At 36.4% G+C, this 15,471-nt stretch overlaps 2 protein-coding genes across 2 annotated transcripts in view; both read right to left on the bottom strand.

Moving 5' to 3' along the window:
* The window catches only part of cdc27 (cell division cycle 27), a 364,243-nt gene that overhangs the window by 106,044 nt on the left and 242,728 nt on the right, over positions 1–15,471 (bottom strand). The window lies entirely within an intron of this gene.
* The window catches only part of crhr1 (corticotropin releasing hormone receptor 1), a 148,832-nt gene continuing 146,751 nt past the window's right edge, over positions 13,391–15,471 (bottom strand). Inside the window, exon 14 of the mRNA XM_059553061.1 lies at positions 13,391–14,318. Coding sequence (XP_059409044.1) covers positions 14,178–14,318 — 141 coding nt within the window. The 3' untranslated portion in view covers positions 13,391–14,177. The remainder of the gene's footprint in view (positions 14,319–15,471) is intronic.

A 15,471-nucleotide genomic window follows, 5' to 3' on the forward strand; every position in this document is an offset into this window, starting at 1 on the left:
GTTTTATTTGTAAATGTAATATGAGTAAGATTAGGTAAGATAATGGTAATTAAGATAAGAATCACAGTAATTAGTATAACTGGATGCTATTGCAGTTGCCAAGCAACTTTTTTTCATTAATATTGAGTTCAACAGCATGAGATTCCAAACACAGGTATATCACTACTTTCTCAGTGCTGTTGTTGTTATTTTTTCTTTTTCTTGAGCAGACCTGAGTTCCCGTGAGCCAGCTCCTCTCTCAATAGCTTACTGCATTATCTGACATTCTCCATCTGTAGCTATTGACCAACCACAGTAATTTAATCTATGAAGCAGTGTGTCTCCTAAAACACAACCTGGGTGTTTAGGGTGGTCAGGCAGATAAGAGGTGGCTTTGGAGCAAGGCCTGCACCCCGAGCACTTAACCTTATCTGCAGAGTTCTGATGCGCATGTGTGTGGCATTGCTGTGAACCTAAAAGTTGGGTAGCACAGGATGATAGATTAACAATTGTGATACAAGACTTTTGAACAGCATAACACAGAAAACACAGAACAATAGCAGCCAGATACGCCTTTGGTCACAATGGGCAGATTTATAGGTCATTGAGAATGCACCTGGAATTTAATGTAAAAATAGTTGTGCAGGCTTTTAATGGACATACAGTTCATAGTGTCTGTAAGGTCACAAACTGGTTTCAGAATTAATTGACCCTCTCAGGTCCTTTTCTGGCCAAAAATTTAAATATAGGTGTGGAGGTGCAATAGCACAGCAGGCTATTTTTAAATATGCCTGTGCTTCTATAGAAAAGAAAAGTCTGAAATAGCTCAGGTAAAGGTGACCCTACAGACAAAAAAGGATATTAAAGAAATTTTAAGCTGTACCACACAACTATATTGCAGTAGATGCAGTAAATATTTAAATGTAAAATAAATGTTTTGAAATAATTCTCTTATGCTCACCAAAGCTGCATTTATTTGATCAGAAATACAGTAAAAACAGTAAAATTATTAAAAAATGTGACAATTTAAAAACAGTTTTCTACTTGAACATTGTCACACCATGGACTGTTTGTTGTGTTGTCTTCCTCATGTGCTCTGTTTGACCTAGTTTCTGTGTCCGTCTGATTATTGTCATTGGTTTCAGGTGTGTGGCATTAAAGTGCCCCTATCATGCCATTTCCAATATTGCATTTCATACAGTGTGTAATATAGCTGTATGCAGTGTTGGGGAGTAACTAGTTACATGTAACGGCGTTACGTAATTTAATTACAAAAAAAATGTAACAGTAATCAGTTACAGTTACTAAGAAAAAATGAGTAATTAAATTACAGTTACTTATGAAAATTGTAACGATTACAAAGAGGATTACATTTGAATATTTACACACATCCACATACAGCTTACTTATTTACACACATCCACATACTAAGACATATGGCCCATAATCTCCGAGACGCGGAAAACACATTCGTAGGATCCAGTCATAAAAATGTAATTCAGCCTATAACGCGGACGCAATATGCCACATTTTGGACGAATAAATCAAAAGTAGGTCAGTACACTTGAATCACAACCCGATATGGACTGATGTCTGTAAATATTAAGCCGCAAAAAGACTGAATATGAATCCTGCACATTCTGCGTGTCTGTGGAAATCAGGCGCTGACTGGACATCGTGAGAACCGGGACTATTCCCGGTGGCCTGGCAGACGATTTGGCCTTCTACTTTAATATTGTTATTGTATAATTGCAGGCCGAATATACTAAAGCGATTATTTCCGAATCCGCCATTCGATAATTAAATCTCTAATAAATCATGAATCGGTTAGTCGTGACTGGCAATGGTTGGGCTCGCGCGCTCTCCGCGCCTCCGCCGAACGGTTTGGATCAGACTCCGAGTAATCAATGCGAGAGAGAGAGACCGGAGTGAACTGTGTAAGCGCACAGCTGGAGCAGAGAAGCGACACTTCTGTTCAGGGTTTCAGGTGCAGGTCAGTTTCATCTGTAAAGATGCTAATGTAGTTTTGTCTTTGTTTACTTAGTCAAGCAGCAGCAGCACATTGCTCGCAATCACTCAAAATACTGTATAAACGACGTCATTATTATCTTTTGTAATGTTACAGTAGTAAGTTAGCAGACAAATCATCATATTTTATCATAGGTTTAGGGGGAGCTAGTGGATACAAAAACACAACCCTTAGGAAAATTAATGTAGCCTATGGTATGGCACTAACCGTGGTTTAACTATGGAATTTGTAGTAAAAATAAATACAAGTGGTAATTCATTTGCCAAAAAAACAAAATTGCACTTACAAAACATGGTAAAAGTCAAATAAAAATCTTAAGTATTAAAGTCATGAGAGAGATGGATGGATCATGGAAGTGAATGTGCAGTTCAGGAGAGAACTCTTGATTACGTTGCAAGTCCCCCAACCTAAGGATTCAAATCTTTTTCATGTCAGGTCCAAAAAAATAATAATAGGGTTGTCCATGTTTCAGAATGGGTTGTGGGTGTATGAGTGTGAGATTTCCCAGCCTATTTTTTTTTCCCAGTCCGCCCCTCATGGAAATTAATCTCTAGAACAGTCACTTCATGAGCATTTTTTACTTATTTTGAGAAACTATCATCATATCATATCATATACAAAGAGACAGCAGTGTTTCAAAAAGACACCAATGTTTCAGGAGTAGTACACAAAATAGGACACATGCTTATTAGATAACCGTATTTGAGTTGATGTATATGCTTTTATTTTTTTATTAACTATTTTTCCCCAAACCATTGTTAAATGCAGTTAGATGCCTGTAGTTATGCAAAGATTTGGTTTAAAAACAGTATCTATAAACTATTTCTTTTGATTTTAAATCTGCTTTGAACTTCAGATCAATCTCTAAGTAAAAAGCAGTACTAAAGTCTGATTGTGTGGTGGATGTGTTCAAATGTGATCATCTCAATTCAGGTAATGAAGAATGATGAAAGTCTGACAGTATTGAGCACTACTGTAAGGTTAAACCTGCATGGAGTAAAATGGTTCAAGATGATTAACAGTTGCAAATTAACATTCATTAGAAATTTATAAAAGTAATCAAAATGTACTCAAAAGTAATTAGTTACATTACTTTATTAAAGTAATTAAAAAAGTTACACTACTATTACATTTTAAATAGGGTAACTTGTAATCTGTAACTTATTACATTTCCAAAGTAACCTTCCCAACACTGGCTGTATGTGAATGTACTGTAAATTATCTGCAAAGTTGTAAAGCTGAAAGTGCACGATGAATAAAGTTATTGTCTCACAAAATAAAGAGTCGACTCTGAACAGCTGAAACGAGTCGTTATTGATAAGAATCCCACTTCTGTGATGGCTAAACGTCACAAGGTAATACATTTTCAGAATTTTCGCCAATGTTCAACGTTGGCCAGCCGCAAACAAATTGACCGCGTCCACAAAGGCATCATTCTACTGATGACTGCTTCTCTAATCTCTGGGAGTTCAATGTGGGATTCACAAAATATTTGCTGTTGAAAGATGGATCAGTATCCTGTTTATTTGGACCAGCTGCTCCACTGAATCACAACCTGAAAGTATGAAAAATAGTAGATGTTTTTTTCTAGATATTTTAGATATTATATATTTTCTATAGAGCATTCAAAATACAGAACTATTGAAACCGTATGCCGTAGACCAATCACAACAGACTAGGCCATCTGACCAATCAACGCAGAGCAGGCTCACAGAAAGGACGGGTTTAGAGAGACTGAATCTTTGAACTGCTTCGAACTAATAATTTGATCGCTTGAAAATTAGGTGATATTAAATGCATATTTTGAAAAAACAAAAGCATTTTTTGTCCTTTCATGCATGAAATCCTATAGTAGGAGACTCCCAAAACATTATTAGGAACCATAAAAATGGCATAATAGGGGCATTTTAATTACCCTCATCAGTCCTACTATTTAAGTTGTGTTCTGTTCACTTTGTGTTCTGTTTATGTTTGTCGTGCAGTTGTGCATGCGATTCCGCCTGTCCATCATGTGTTTGCCCTATTGTGGATTATTAAAGACAATTTAAATTTTTCATCATCTTCCTCATGCGTTTCATTCAACCGTGGCATGACAGAAGACCGGAACTAGAAGAGAAATAGTAAGCTGTGCTTTTTTGCACACCCTGCTGCTCAGAGCAAGAGCCTGAGCCCACCACTGACAGAGAGCCAGAGCCTCGAGACTTCATTCCTCTGGCTAAACCTCATTCCTCCGTCCCTCTGGCTCTGTCAAGCTCCTCTTTCTCTCCAGCTCCACCTTGATCCTCTGACTCTCCAGCTCCACCGCAGCCTTCCGGATCCCTGCCTCTGCCTCGGTCGCCGGAGCCATCTGCTCCACCTTGACCCTCCAGACCCGTCACCCTGGCTCTTCAGATCAATGTCTCAGGCTCAGGCTCGGGCTCCATCACTTACTGCTCCGCCACCATCGACTGGCCCCCTCGGGCCATCAGCCATTCCTCCACCATGGCTCCTCTCTGTCGGCTCAACCATGGGCCGCAATCATGGCTGTGGCCTGGTCCCTCCTGGCTCCTCCTGCTCCTGCCTGTCTCCTCCCTCTGTCACCCAGGCTCCTCCTGCCCATGCTACCTGTCTTCTCCCTGGATCCTACCTCCATCATCACCCACGACTCTGTCGGTCGTCTTTCTCCCAATCATATTACCTCTAGATCCATGCATTCATAGACAAAAAAACTAAACAGAATCTAAAAAGAATCATTGCCCTTAAAATGGCAATAAATGAAGAAAATTTTATTTGAAACTAAGTAATTTGTTAAGCAGTTCCTGATTTTCGTTTACACAATAGAAAAACAGAGCATTGCTTTACATTATGATAGAGGCATTTACATCTGGAGAACATGCATGTTTGTTTATTGGCTTTGAGACACTCTAATTGCTGCCAGCTTTTTACAATGATGAAGTAAAAAGGAAGTGAGCATCTTCCTATCTGGCAGTCTTAGAGGGCAATGTGCCTTTGGGCAAAGTCATGACGCTGTTCCTAACATTAAGCGGGGAGCGAGGGACTGTTAAAAGCACTGCTGCCACATTAGAGCATATAAACGTGTCACAAACTCAAGCTGCCATCATCTTGTGCTATCAAGTGAATTTATGTGAAAAACACCACATCTTTTAACTGTTTGTGCATACTTAATAGGTGACAATAATCTATTAACCATCTGTCATAAATTTCCAATTCATTAACTCAATCACAAATGACATCTGAAATAAAACAAAGGACACTGTAATGCTTCTAGTTTTTTTAGATAGCAGTTTGCTCATATTGAGTTTGATGTACAATTACTGTAGCTTAACAGTTCAGGTTAGGATTACATCAATTAGACGTGACTTTCAAAATGCATCAGTCACCATTTACTCTCCATTGCTTAAAATATGAATATGCATGCAAATAAATGACTTTAGAGTTCAATGTGATGGTGTTCAACTGGTATTAGACCTGGCAATCAAAGCCGATTGTTTTTTGCACACCTACACACATTTCAGCTTATAATAAATAGGTTAAGACAGTGACCTTGCTTTCAGTTTTCTTGCTTTTAAGTTTGCTCTGCATAGAGGAACTGGCCTTATGTATTGTGGAAAACATTCCATCTATTTCTTTGGTTTGAGAATGTCTTTCTGAAATTGTAGTTGCTCTAGTGTTGGTTAATGAAACGAACCACGATCAGACAAAGTCCAGTTCTTCTCTGGTCCCTGTGGACATTGTTCTTAAGATTTCTGCAGGTTTTCTGTGGTCTTGGGTGAACTCTACGTGTTCAAAACCAATTTCTTTTTGCGATCTTTCAAGAATTATTGAGGTCATAGTAACGTGACCCTCTGCTCTGACCTCTCTCTTGGTCTATGTGGGAATTTAACCAGATGAGTGAAATAAAGAAAACCAGTGATCTGGTCCAAATGTCAAACAAAGACCCTCTCAGAAGCTGGAGCTGTGTGGGGTTCTTTAGCCAAATACATGGATCTTTGTTATGAATGAGAGGAGATTACATAGTTTAACAAGATTTATTTTCGCATGAACTAATTTATGCTTGAATTGAGATATCTTGAAGCAAAAACCTCCTACTCTTTGTATGATAAAAGTTATTCTCAATTCTATTACAAAATGTCAGTTGCATCTGTTTTTTATTTTAGCTAACTTACAAAAAACTGAATATTCAAAAAAACCTGCTGAATATTTTTTTGCATCCATTTGGTCTTTTTTATTTTTTATTTAATATGTTTATGACGCTCTTACAATTTCCAGGACCATTATGCTTATTGCTCTGAAGCAAGTTTTTTTCAAAAGCTTCACTGTCGCTGTAATCATGCAAAATAAATCCACCCAAACATCCATCTCACATCAGCTTAATCAAACAGATATATAAAATTTTCCATATACATTTCTGCATTTAATACTAATGCATCCTAAACTCACAGACATTTTCCTTTTTTAAAATGGACCATACCTTACATGATCCATTATTTATTCTCACTTTGATTGCTGATGTTTTCATGTTACATTTGGTCTTGAAAACAGTTCAGCCAAATTATCTGAAAATGCAGTCCAAGATGTAGAAGAACTTGATTCAGATTTGGAGACATTTAGCATCACATCACCTGGTCATCAGTGGATACTCTGAAGTGAATGGGTGCCATCAGAATAAGAATCCAAACAGCTGATAAAAACATCACAATAATCCAAATTTTTTCAACTTGATCTGTACTCCTGGTTAAGATGTGATGACTTTTTCTCGTATTTTACAGCATATTGAGCAGGAAGCAATGGTTTGAAGTTAAAAATGTTCTGAATTTGTTAATTACAAACACAGCTTTTCAATTCACTGTATGTTGACTGATGGACTGAAGTCATGTAGATTACTTGTGGATTATTGTGAGGTTTTAATCAACTGTTTGGGCTCTCATTATGATGGCACCCATTCACTTCAGAAGATCCACTCATCTACAAGGGGGGAAAAATTCAAATTTCATGGTTTTTATCTTGTGTGTGTATAAAATAAATAAAATAATTTTTCATTAAAAAAATTGTCTGGAAAGATTTGGTACAACACTCAACCACATAATGGATATTGTACAAGTCTAGTAAAAGTGTAGGGATTTCCCAAGTCAGGTGTTGCTGTGTGTATATAATTTTCCATGTCCAAATCATTGCAGCAATCATCTCACTTACATTTATTGGGTGTTAGTACCCTCAAAAGAATCAAAAACATCTCTGTATATGGAAAAAAATATGCTTTTAACATCTGTACCACAAGAAAAAGTTATTTGTGTTTGTTTGGCCTCAGTGTTCATGTGCTGTCAGTGATGTGTCTTCACAAGCTGGGCCTTCTAGGGCGTTTTCACACCTGAACGACATCTGAGCTTTCTTGTCAGATTAATTGTAGGTGGTATTCCTTATTGATGGTCTTAAGCAAGTCAAGGTTCGGTCAGAGGAAAAGCATGAAAGAAGCATAAAGTGAAAGTCTACAAGAATGATTCTATGAAAAAAGGTGTAAAGGTAATCGAATGTGCTTCATTATAATGAGAAACAGCTTAGGAATTAGAACAGGTAACGGAATTTTGAAGAAATGTTGTTTTTGAGCTTTTCAAGCCAAATGAACCGGAAAAAAATTGCCCTTTTTGGGATTTGTTTTCTACTAAAACAGATCAACTTTCTCCACAATGTTCTGGCTCAGATTGCATGTTATTTCAAAGCGTCCAGGACATCCTGAAGAATATATATCATTATTACAGATAGATCATATGTCATGTTAACCTGAAGAAGGCTTTCAAACATTTCTGTAGAATTACAAAAACATGATGTAATGACGCACTGAAAAGATTAAAGTCAATAGCATGCCCTTTTAAGGAACTCAGTATATTTGAAGTGATGTGATGTTGCTACTGTACATACAGTGTGATTTAAATGAATACTAGCAATTTTTATTTACCGAACCTGTGGAAATAAACACACCACAATGGAAACATATTTAAAAAAGAAAAACAATTTAATGCACATCTTGATCAGCACAGTACTATATGCCTTCAACATATGACTTTACTCTTTGTGTAGTTGATTTAATATAAATTTCTGTACAGTTCCTAAATTCTCTCAAACATCGAATCAGTCATAAACAAACAGGAGCAAAAGTAATAAATAGAATGTTCTTGAAGCACTGCAGAAAATGACAGAAATGATGGAAAGATTGTCTCACAGAACCACAAAAAGCAAGACATACAAGGTTACATCGTCTTCACACATTCTGGACATTAATGTGATGGATATATTGATATGAGTCACGTGTGTGGGCTCGTGTTTTCTGACCTATTTAAATAGTGAGATAAATATATAGATATTTTTTCTGTGCCATACATGTATAAATAAATATTTTTTTCTTTGTACACTTTCACATCAGCGACTAAACACAACAGAAACACCCAAAAAAGATCACGTTTTGACATCGTTGTTACAAATACAGCTACACAGCTTGTACTTGTTCGGACCTTCTGTACATTTTACAACTTTGGAAGAACTTATTCACAACCTCAAAAAAAAAAAGAGAAAATAAACTTTGCAGAAATCCTTTTCTGAATCAGTATTTTTGTGTTGTTTTCCAGTAAAACAGTTAAACATCTTTAAAACAAGATAAATGTACTTATTCAGTTTACTTAACAAAATAGATTTATTTTGAATAGTTTTTAAAATAAGAAAAAATATATATTTACACAGTTTTATTTGTAAAATAAATGTATGTTTTAAATGCATTAAATACTTTACTGGAAAACAAGACTAAAATAGTGACAAAGAAATTATTATTATTATTATTATTTTAGTGAATAAAGAAACAGAAACAAACACAGACACCAGTGTTGCTTCTCACAGATACAGAAAATTAAGCCAGGGCTCACCAACACAGAAATGACAACACTACTAGAAATGACTGAACTAATACTGAAAACGTACAATTTTGGGTAAAGGATGGTGGCCAACAAATCTGATACAGACACTGACCTTACCAAGAATGGTGAGTCTGGACATTTTTATCTTTGAACAGAAGAAGGTATTGGAGTTATGTGCAGAGACAAAATGATAAGTCATAAGCAGAGACTGTTTTTAGGCCTTCTTTGAGGTACGTTGGAGGAGCACACCGTGTATGCCGTACTTTGGAACATTGCATATGTTGGAGGGCATGGAGAATGCTAGCTTGCTTTGGAATGGGGATGGCTGTCTGGAGGTCACATGACCTATAAACAAACTAAACATATACAAACAAGCCATAAAACCCACAAACCACTATTATATCTTGTGTTTCAAAGCTGAAGTGTGTAATTTATGTGCCTCCAGAGCTGTTCTGAATTACTTAAAGGAATAGTTTATTCAAAAAAGAAGCTTTATTATGGATTATTTGACTCACATTTTGACCAGAAGCAATGGTTTGCAGTTAAAATGCCTTGTTTTCACAAACATGCAGCTTTTCACTTCACATGACGTTAATTGATCATTTGCTGAGCAAGTGATGTAATGCTACATTTTTCAAAATCTGGTTAAATGAAGAAACAAACTTTTTTTTTTGAAGAAATATTCCTTTAAACACAATGTTATGTGGTTGCTAGGGAGTCCTGGGTGGTTGCTAGGTTGTTGCTTTGGTTACCTCCTTTAATTTAAGTCAGGGTTTTATCACTTGCAGGAAAAAAAAAATCTAGAATCTGGTTATCTAGAAAACAAACAGCACACCAGGCAGTCACACCTGAAATTCATTGCTTGAATCAAATCTGCTCAAGCAAACAGAACAAAGTTCATAGAGCCATAACGTTAGAATTATTATTTTTTTTAAAGTCAAACTGTTAATGGCTTACATACAGTTGCCTGCATATTAAAATGGGACACATTTACAATACACACTTCACCTTTAAAGAACAGCCTGACAGATATATATCCAGTTCTGAGAGAGCATTTTACACTCCTAAACATAAAGGGCAGTTTTGAACCAGTAGGCCATAAAGAACTACTTTGGGATCCCAAAAGAACCTTTTAAATGAACAATTCTTAAAAGAACCCTTTTTTTCTTAAAGTGATGAACATTTGAATAATCGAGTGAATACTTCCATTCTCTTTAGTGAAATTGCAAGTTTCCGTGCAAGTTAAAGGTTGCTCATGGAACCATAGATGCCAGTAGGGAAGCTTTAATTTTAAGAATGAATTTGCATCTAGTGCCAATGAATTTAGTAAAATTGTGGCACTACTTTCAAGAACAGATTGATTTGTAAATAATATATGTGATTATGTTTTATGTGGTATACAGTATAAATGGTTTAGGTATGGTTAGACCGTAAACACTAGAATATGTTTCTAACTAACACTTAATTCACTTAGATATGTCACTAATTTAGCTCTTCAGGAGGAGAATATATTGTAATATTATTTAATGTTGTATAGACTGTACCTTTGTCTCTAGATGGTCTTTTTGCTAGTAGCCCCACAGGTTCGTTTACGAAGTGAACATTTGAGCTGTTTAATATTAAAGTGCTATAAATAGTGAGGCAAAGACTGATGGAGTGTGTCTGAGCAGTGCTGTGAAAGTCTTCAGGCCCATGAAGCTAAATCAGATACCTCACGATTCCTCACGCACCAGCGAACAGATCTGTTCGACATAAATAGTAACCTAAGCTTCTCTCATTTCTGTCCACATCACATCCATCACTGTCTGAGGTGTTTTGCTCTTCAGCATCCAGCTATTCTTAGTTTCTCTATTTTCATTAGGCTGTTTTCTGGGATACATGAATCTGATTGGTCAATCGCAGTCAGACTGACCACTAAACTGCACGCTTAACCATTGTCCCTGAAAACCTCTGCAGACTCTTTCTTCTGACATAATCAAATCATTTCACATAAAATCAATATTTCATATCCATTTATGCATTTAAATGATAAGCACTGGTCTTAACAAGTGGAATAATGTACAGACAGATGGTCATTATCTCATAAACCCCTTAATGACCGGCGGACTGTACATTATCTCCTGATATATTTTTGTCCACTGGTATATTGTGCTGTGAGAGAGACTTGTTTGAAAATTTCGTGGCTTGCCAGTAAATTGATGGGATGATTTGTTTCATTTTTGTAAGTTGATCTTCCTTTGCTGTTGCAATTTGAGATCAACTTTAACAGGCCATTATATAGGCTTTATTTAATAAGTAACCACAGATCAAGACAACATCCATATGTGGTTTGAAATCATTTAAATCTCAGATTTTAGATATTTTAATCATGATTTGGAGTGCTACAATATGTAAAAAACTACAGTTCAAAAGTTTTGAGGCCAGTGAGATTATTTGAAAGATGTTAAAAACAGTAATATTGTGAAATCATTTCTTAACATTGTCAATGTTAAAAACAGTTGTACAGCTTTTTTTTTTTTTTTTTTTGGAAACTGCTTTTTCAGGATTCTTTGATGAATAGGAAGTTCAAAAGAACAGCATTTTTTTTATTAAAAAATGTAAAATTTAATTTAAGAATATAATTTTAATGCATCCTTGCCAAATACAAGTGTTCATTGGAATAATAGCTTACTGACCACAAACTTTTGAATAACAATACACAAAGTGCTCAGTATTGTTTGGAACTGTGTCAGAATGTACTCCCTCACTTTTTCCTCATTTTGTTTACTCAACAGTGAACAAAAAGGTGGTTTGGTACACAAGTTCAGCAGAGTGGAGAGATGTCATGACAAAAAAAAAAATCTACCTTCTGTCCTCTCAGTTGCTGACATCCGGATATTTAAAAATGACTGTGCACAGCCTAAAAAAAAAAAGAAAAAGAAAAACATTCATAGCCTTAGTCTTAAACTTAGTAAAATTACCCTTGTGTTTCAGTTTACTAGCAGCAGTGACACAGCTTGGTCCTCAGTTTGTCAGGTACACACACTGCTATATGGTAATTAGCAAACTTCACAATGCTAGTCATCCTATATATACACAACTAGATATCTAACTCGTATATATGGTGCTACTGGACACGTACACAACAAGCATGACTGAATGTGGAATCTGCTGAAGCCTTTACAAATGATTCTCACACAAGTACTTCAGGAAGGTCAGAAGAGCACAGAGGCATAGATGAAGGTCCTGAGTCAGTTTTTTTTCTTTTAAACAACGTTGCTCTCCCTATCAGATGTGATTGATTGGATGTATGAGCACAAAAGCTAAATCTGCTTTACTGTGCTGAGTCAGCAGTGAGCGGTCACAGGACTCGGTCATTGGCGGCTCAGCTTGGCGAGGGATATAACATATGGATAGATGTTAAATGACTCTACGTGATACATGCAGATCTCTCTTGACTCTAATGATATAGGAGCAGATTTGGCTGAGGTGATTCTTCTGGACTGATTCTATTGGGATTTGAACTGAAGAAGCTGGTCCTAGAAAACACCAAAGCTCACTATTCGACAATTTTTTCAAATTTACTTCTGCACAGAACAGCTGTCCAGAGAAACTAGAAAAAAAGGTACACAAATGACATGGTGACTTCCCCGCCGTCCATAAATTTCTGCCCACACCAGTAGTAATGTAAATATTGAAATGCACCTTGTTTCATATAAATAACTGACATTTTAAAATAGGATGGTTCAGCCAAAATGAAAACTGTCATCATTTACTCACCCTCATGCTGTTCTGAACCCATTTCTTTCTACCATATTAGATATATCTACAATTTTAGATAAATATGAGGTTGAGTAATTGATGACAGAATTGTCATTTTTGGGTGAACTATCCATAAGGCTCTTGGGCAACAAAACCAACGTCTTTTTTGAAAGAGTCTCCAGAGTCCAACTTCTCAAGTATTTTGTACTACGATCATCTCTTAAAACTGCTTGATAACTGGGAATTTATATGAAATGGAGAGCTGGAGTGGTCAATTGAAATACATTCAATCACCTGCTTGGCTGAGGCTCAAAATGCAGGATAAAATCAAAATCCTTTCTTTGTTCTGTGATAAACCCCTTATTTAAAAGATTGTGTTATGTGTTTAGCATTGGAACATACCGTCTTCTACCTTAGCAGTCATGAGAGTCTTTCATGATGTTGTTCCCTTTCCTGTGAGCTTCCTTCCTCCTTTTCCCCAGGGTTTAGAAATATCCTTGAGTCCCAGGATGCAAACAGGCTTAGAGAGCATTAATACATACCTTTCATCTTTGTAAAAACTGTTGACAATTTTCACACTACATGACATACACGGCAACAGATATACTCATCATATCACAGCGAAAACTGTCCATGTTGAATGAGTTTGATCACAGAAACTATTACTAGCTGCAACAACGTGGGCAATGATGAGCAGCGAGTGAAGAGTAGGCAAAAAAATATAAGGGTCACAATCTGAACATCTCGGAGAAAACGCCAAACATTTGTCCCCAATTTATCCAGCCAGAAGATTCAATCACAATAATGAAAGTTCGCATTGAGATCTGTTAAAGATACTGTTTGTTTTCCAATTGGAAAACTGGTGGGGTTTTTTATGATTACGTCATTTTGTTTTAAAAATCCTAAAACTATTGCACTATATGGCCAAAAGCAATTAATTAATATATGGCCAGAAGCAATTAATTCCCAAACTATTTGGCATAAATAGAGTTTATCCTCCCTAACAGCTTCCAATCTTCTGGGAAGATTTCCAGTAGATGTTGGAATATGGATTTGATCCCATTCAGACACATGTATGGCTAACAATCGTAATACTTTTGGCCATCTACTGTAGTGTATATCATATAGTATCTTACTCTGATAGTTAGGAATAATCTGAGCTCTTCAATGAGAGAAGAATTGAGAACAGGATGCGACAAACTCTGTCTATTGAATAAATACACTCTGCCAGTATTTAACAGCCTTTTTTGTGTATGTGTCAGATTCCTCCCATGGTCTCCCATTGCTGTCTGAGAACACCAGTGCTCTAATCTGTTTCTGAAACAGTTTTTCTCCCTCTGTGTTTGGCAGGTGGACCTCATTATCTCAGTCAATTTCCACCCTTCATCTATGTTTCAGCTCAGGATCATACCCTGTTTGGCCCATAGCTGTTATCCCTGGGTTTTGCAGAGGATGTGGATGGTTGGCTGAGGACAGAAAGAGCGGGAGCAGAAGAAACGGGGACAGGTGCTTCACTTCAGTTATGGTCAGACGGCCGACGACTGCTTGATGCTGTGGAAACTGACCCGTGTTGGAGAGGTGGGTATAGACATGGCCCGTGCCACCCGTGCTCGAATGGAGTGCTTGTCCTGCCAGCGGTGCCACCGCTTACGAACGGCTGAGCGTACCTACGGACAAAGAAAGAGACTTTACTATTGATATTAAGAATTTAATGTATAAAGACCGAACAAGTTAGTGTCACTACAAATTTTTAAGAAAATGTATCTTATTTGCAGGAGTATAATTTAAATTAAATATTTATCAAATTAGCAGTATTTATCTGTCACATACACACACATGCAAAAGCATTTTAAAAAATGTGTGTGTGTGTCTGTGTGTGGGTCTATATATATATATATATATATATATATATATATAAAATTGAGAATGAATGGGCAAAAAATGCCTCCATCATGATATGACTAGATATGACTGGTTATGATTGGCTGTGATTGGTTCATGTGATAAATCCTGCCTCTTATTCACGAATCTGTCTGAACGAAAATTAAAATGGTGCTAATGGGAATTTAAAAAGTAAGCAAATATCTCACACACTTACATGTATCCACTCTGTTACAACGAAATAAGACTTGTGTCTTAATGTCCTGAAAACACAATCTGTCTTGAGTTGTTTGGTGAGCTTGGTGAAATCTCTATGATCAATATTTACCAAGCTTTGATGAATGATGATCCAAAAAATTCAAAAAGAGTTTAAAATTAAATATTAAAAGAAAAACTGAACGTAAGTTCACAAATAAAATATGTCGTTTCAACTGTTACTGCATTGAGTTATTATTTTGGAATACTGTAAATCTACAATGCTTAAAAAGCATAACTTAATGAGATTCATAATTGGCTTTAATAAATAGAATATTACATTGTTCATGTAAAAATATAAAATGTATTGCTCTTTTTTCTCATAGTGTAAGTAATGTTTAACCGAGAAAATCCCAAACTCAGTATCTCAGAAAATTAGAATATTACTTAAGACCAATACAAAGAAAGGATTTTTAGAAATCTTGGCCAACTGAAAAGTATGAACATGAAAAGTATGAGCATGTACAGGACTCAATACTTAGTTGGGGCTCCTTTTGCCTGAATTACTGCAGCAATGCGGCATGGCATGGAGTCGATCAGTCTGTGGCACTGCTCAGGTGTTATGAGAGCCCAGGTTGCTCTGATAGTGGCCTTCAGCTCTTCTGCATTGTTGGGTCTGACATTTCACATCTTCCTCTTCACAGTACCCCATAGACTTTCTATGGGGTTAAGGTCAGGCGAGTT

The sequence above is a fragment of the Carassius carassius genome, chromosome 1, assembly GCF_963082965.1.
Source record: "Carassius carassius chromosome 1, fCarCar2.1, whole genome shotgun sequence".
Taxonomy (NCBI): domain Eukaryota; kingdom Metazoa; phylum Chordata; class Actinopteri; order Cypriniformes; family Cyprinidae; genus Carassius; species Carassius carassius.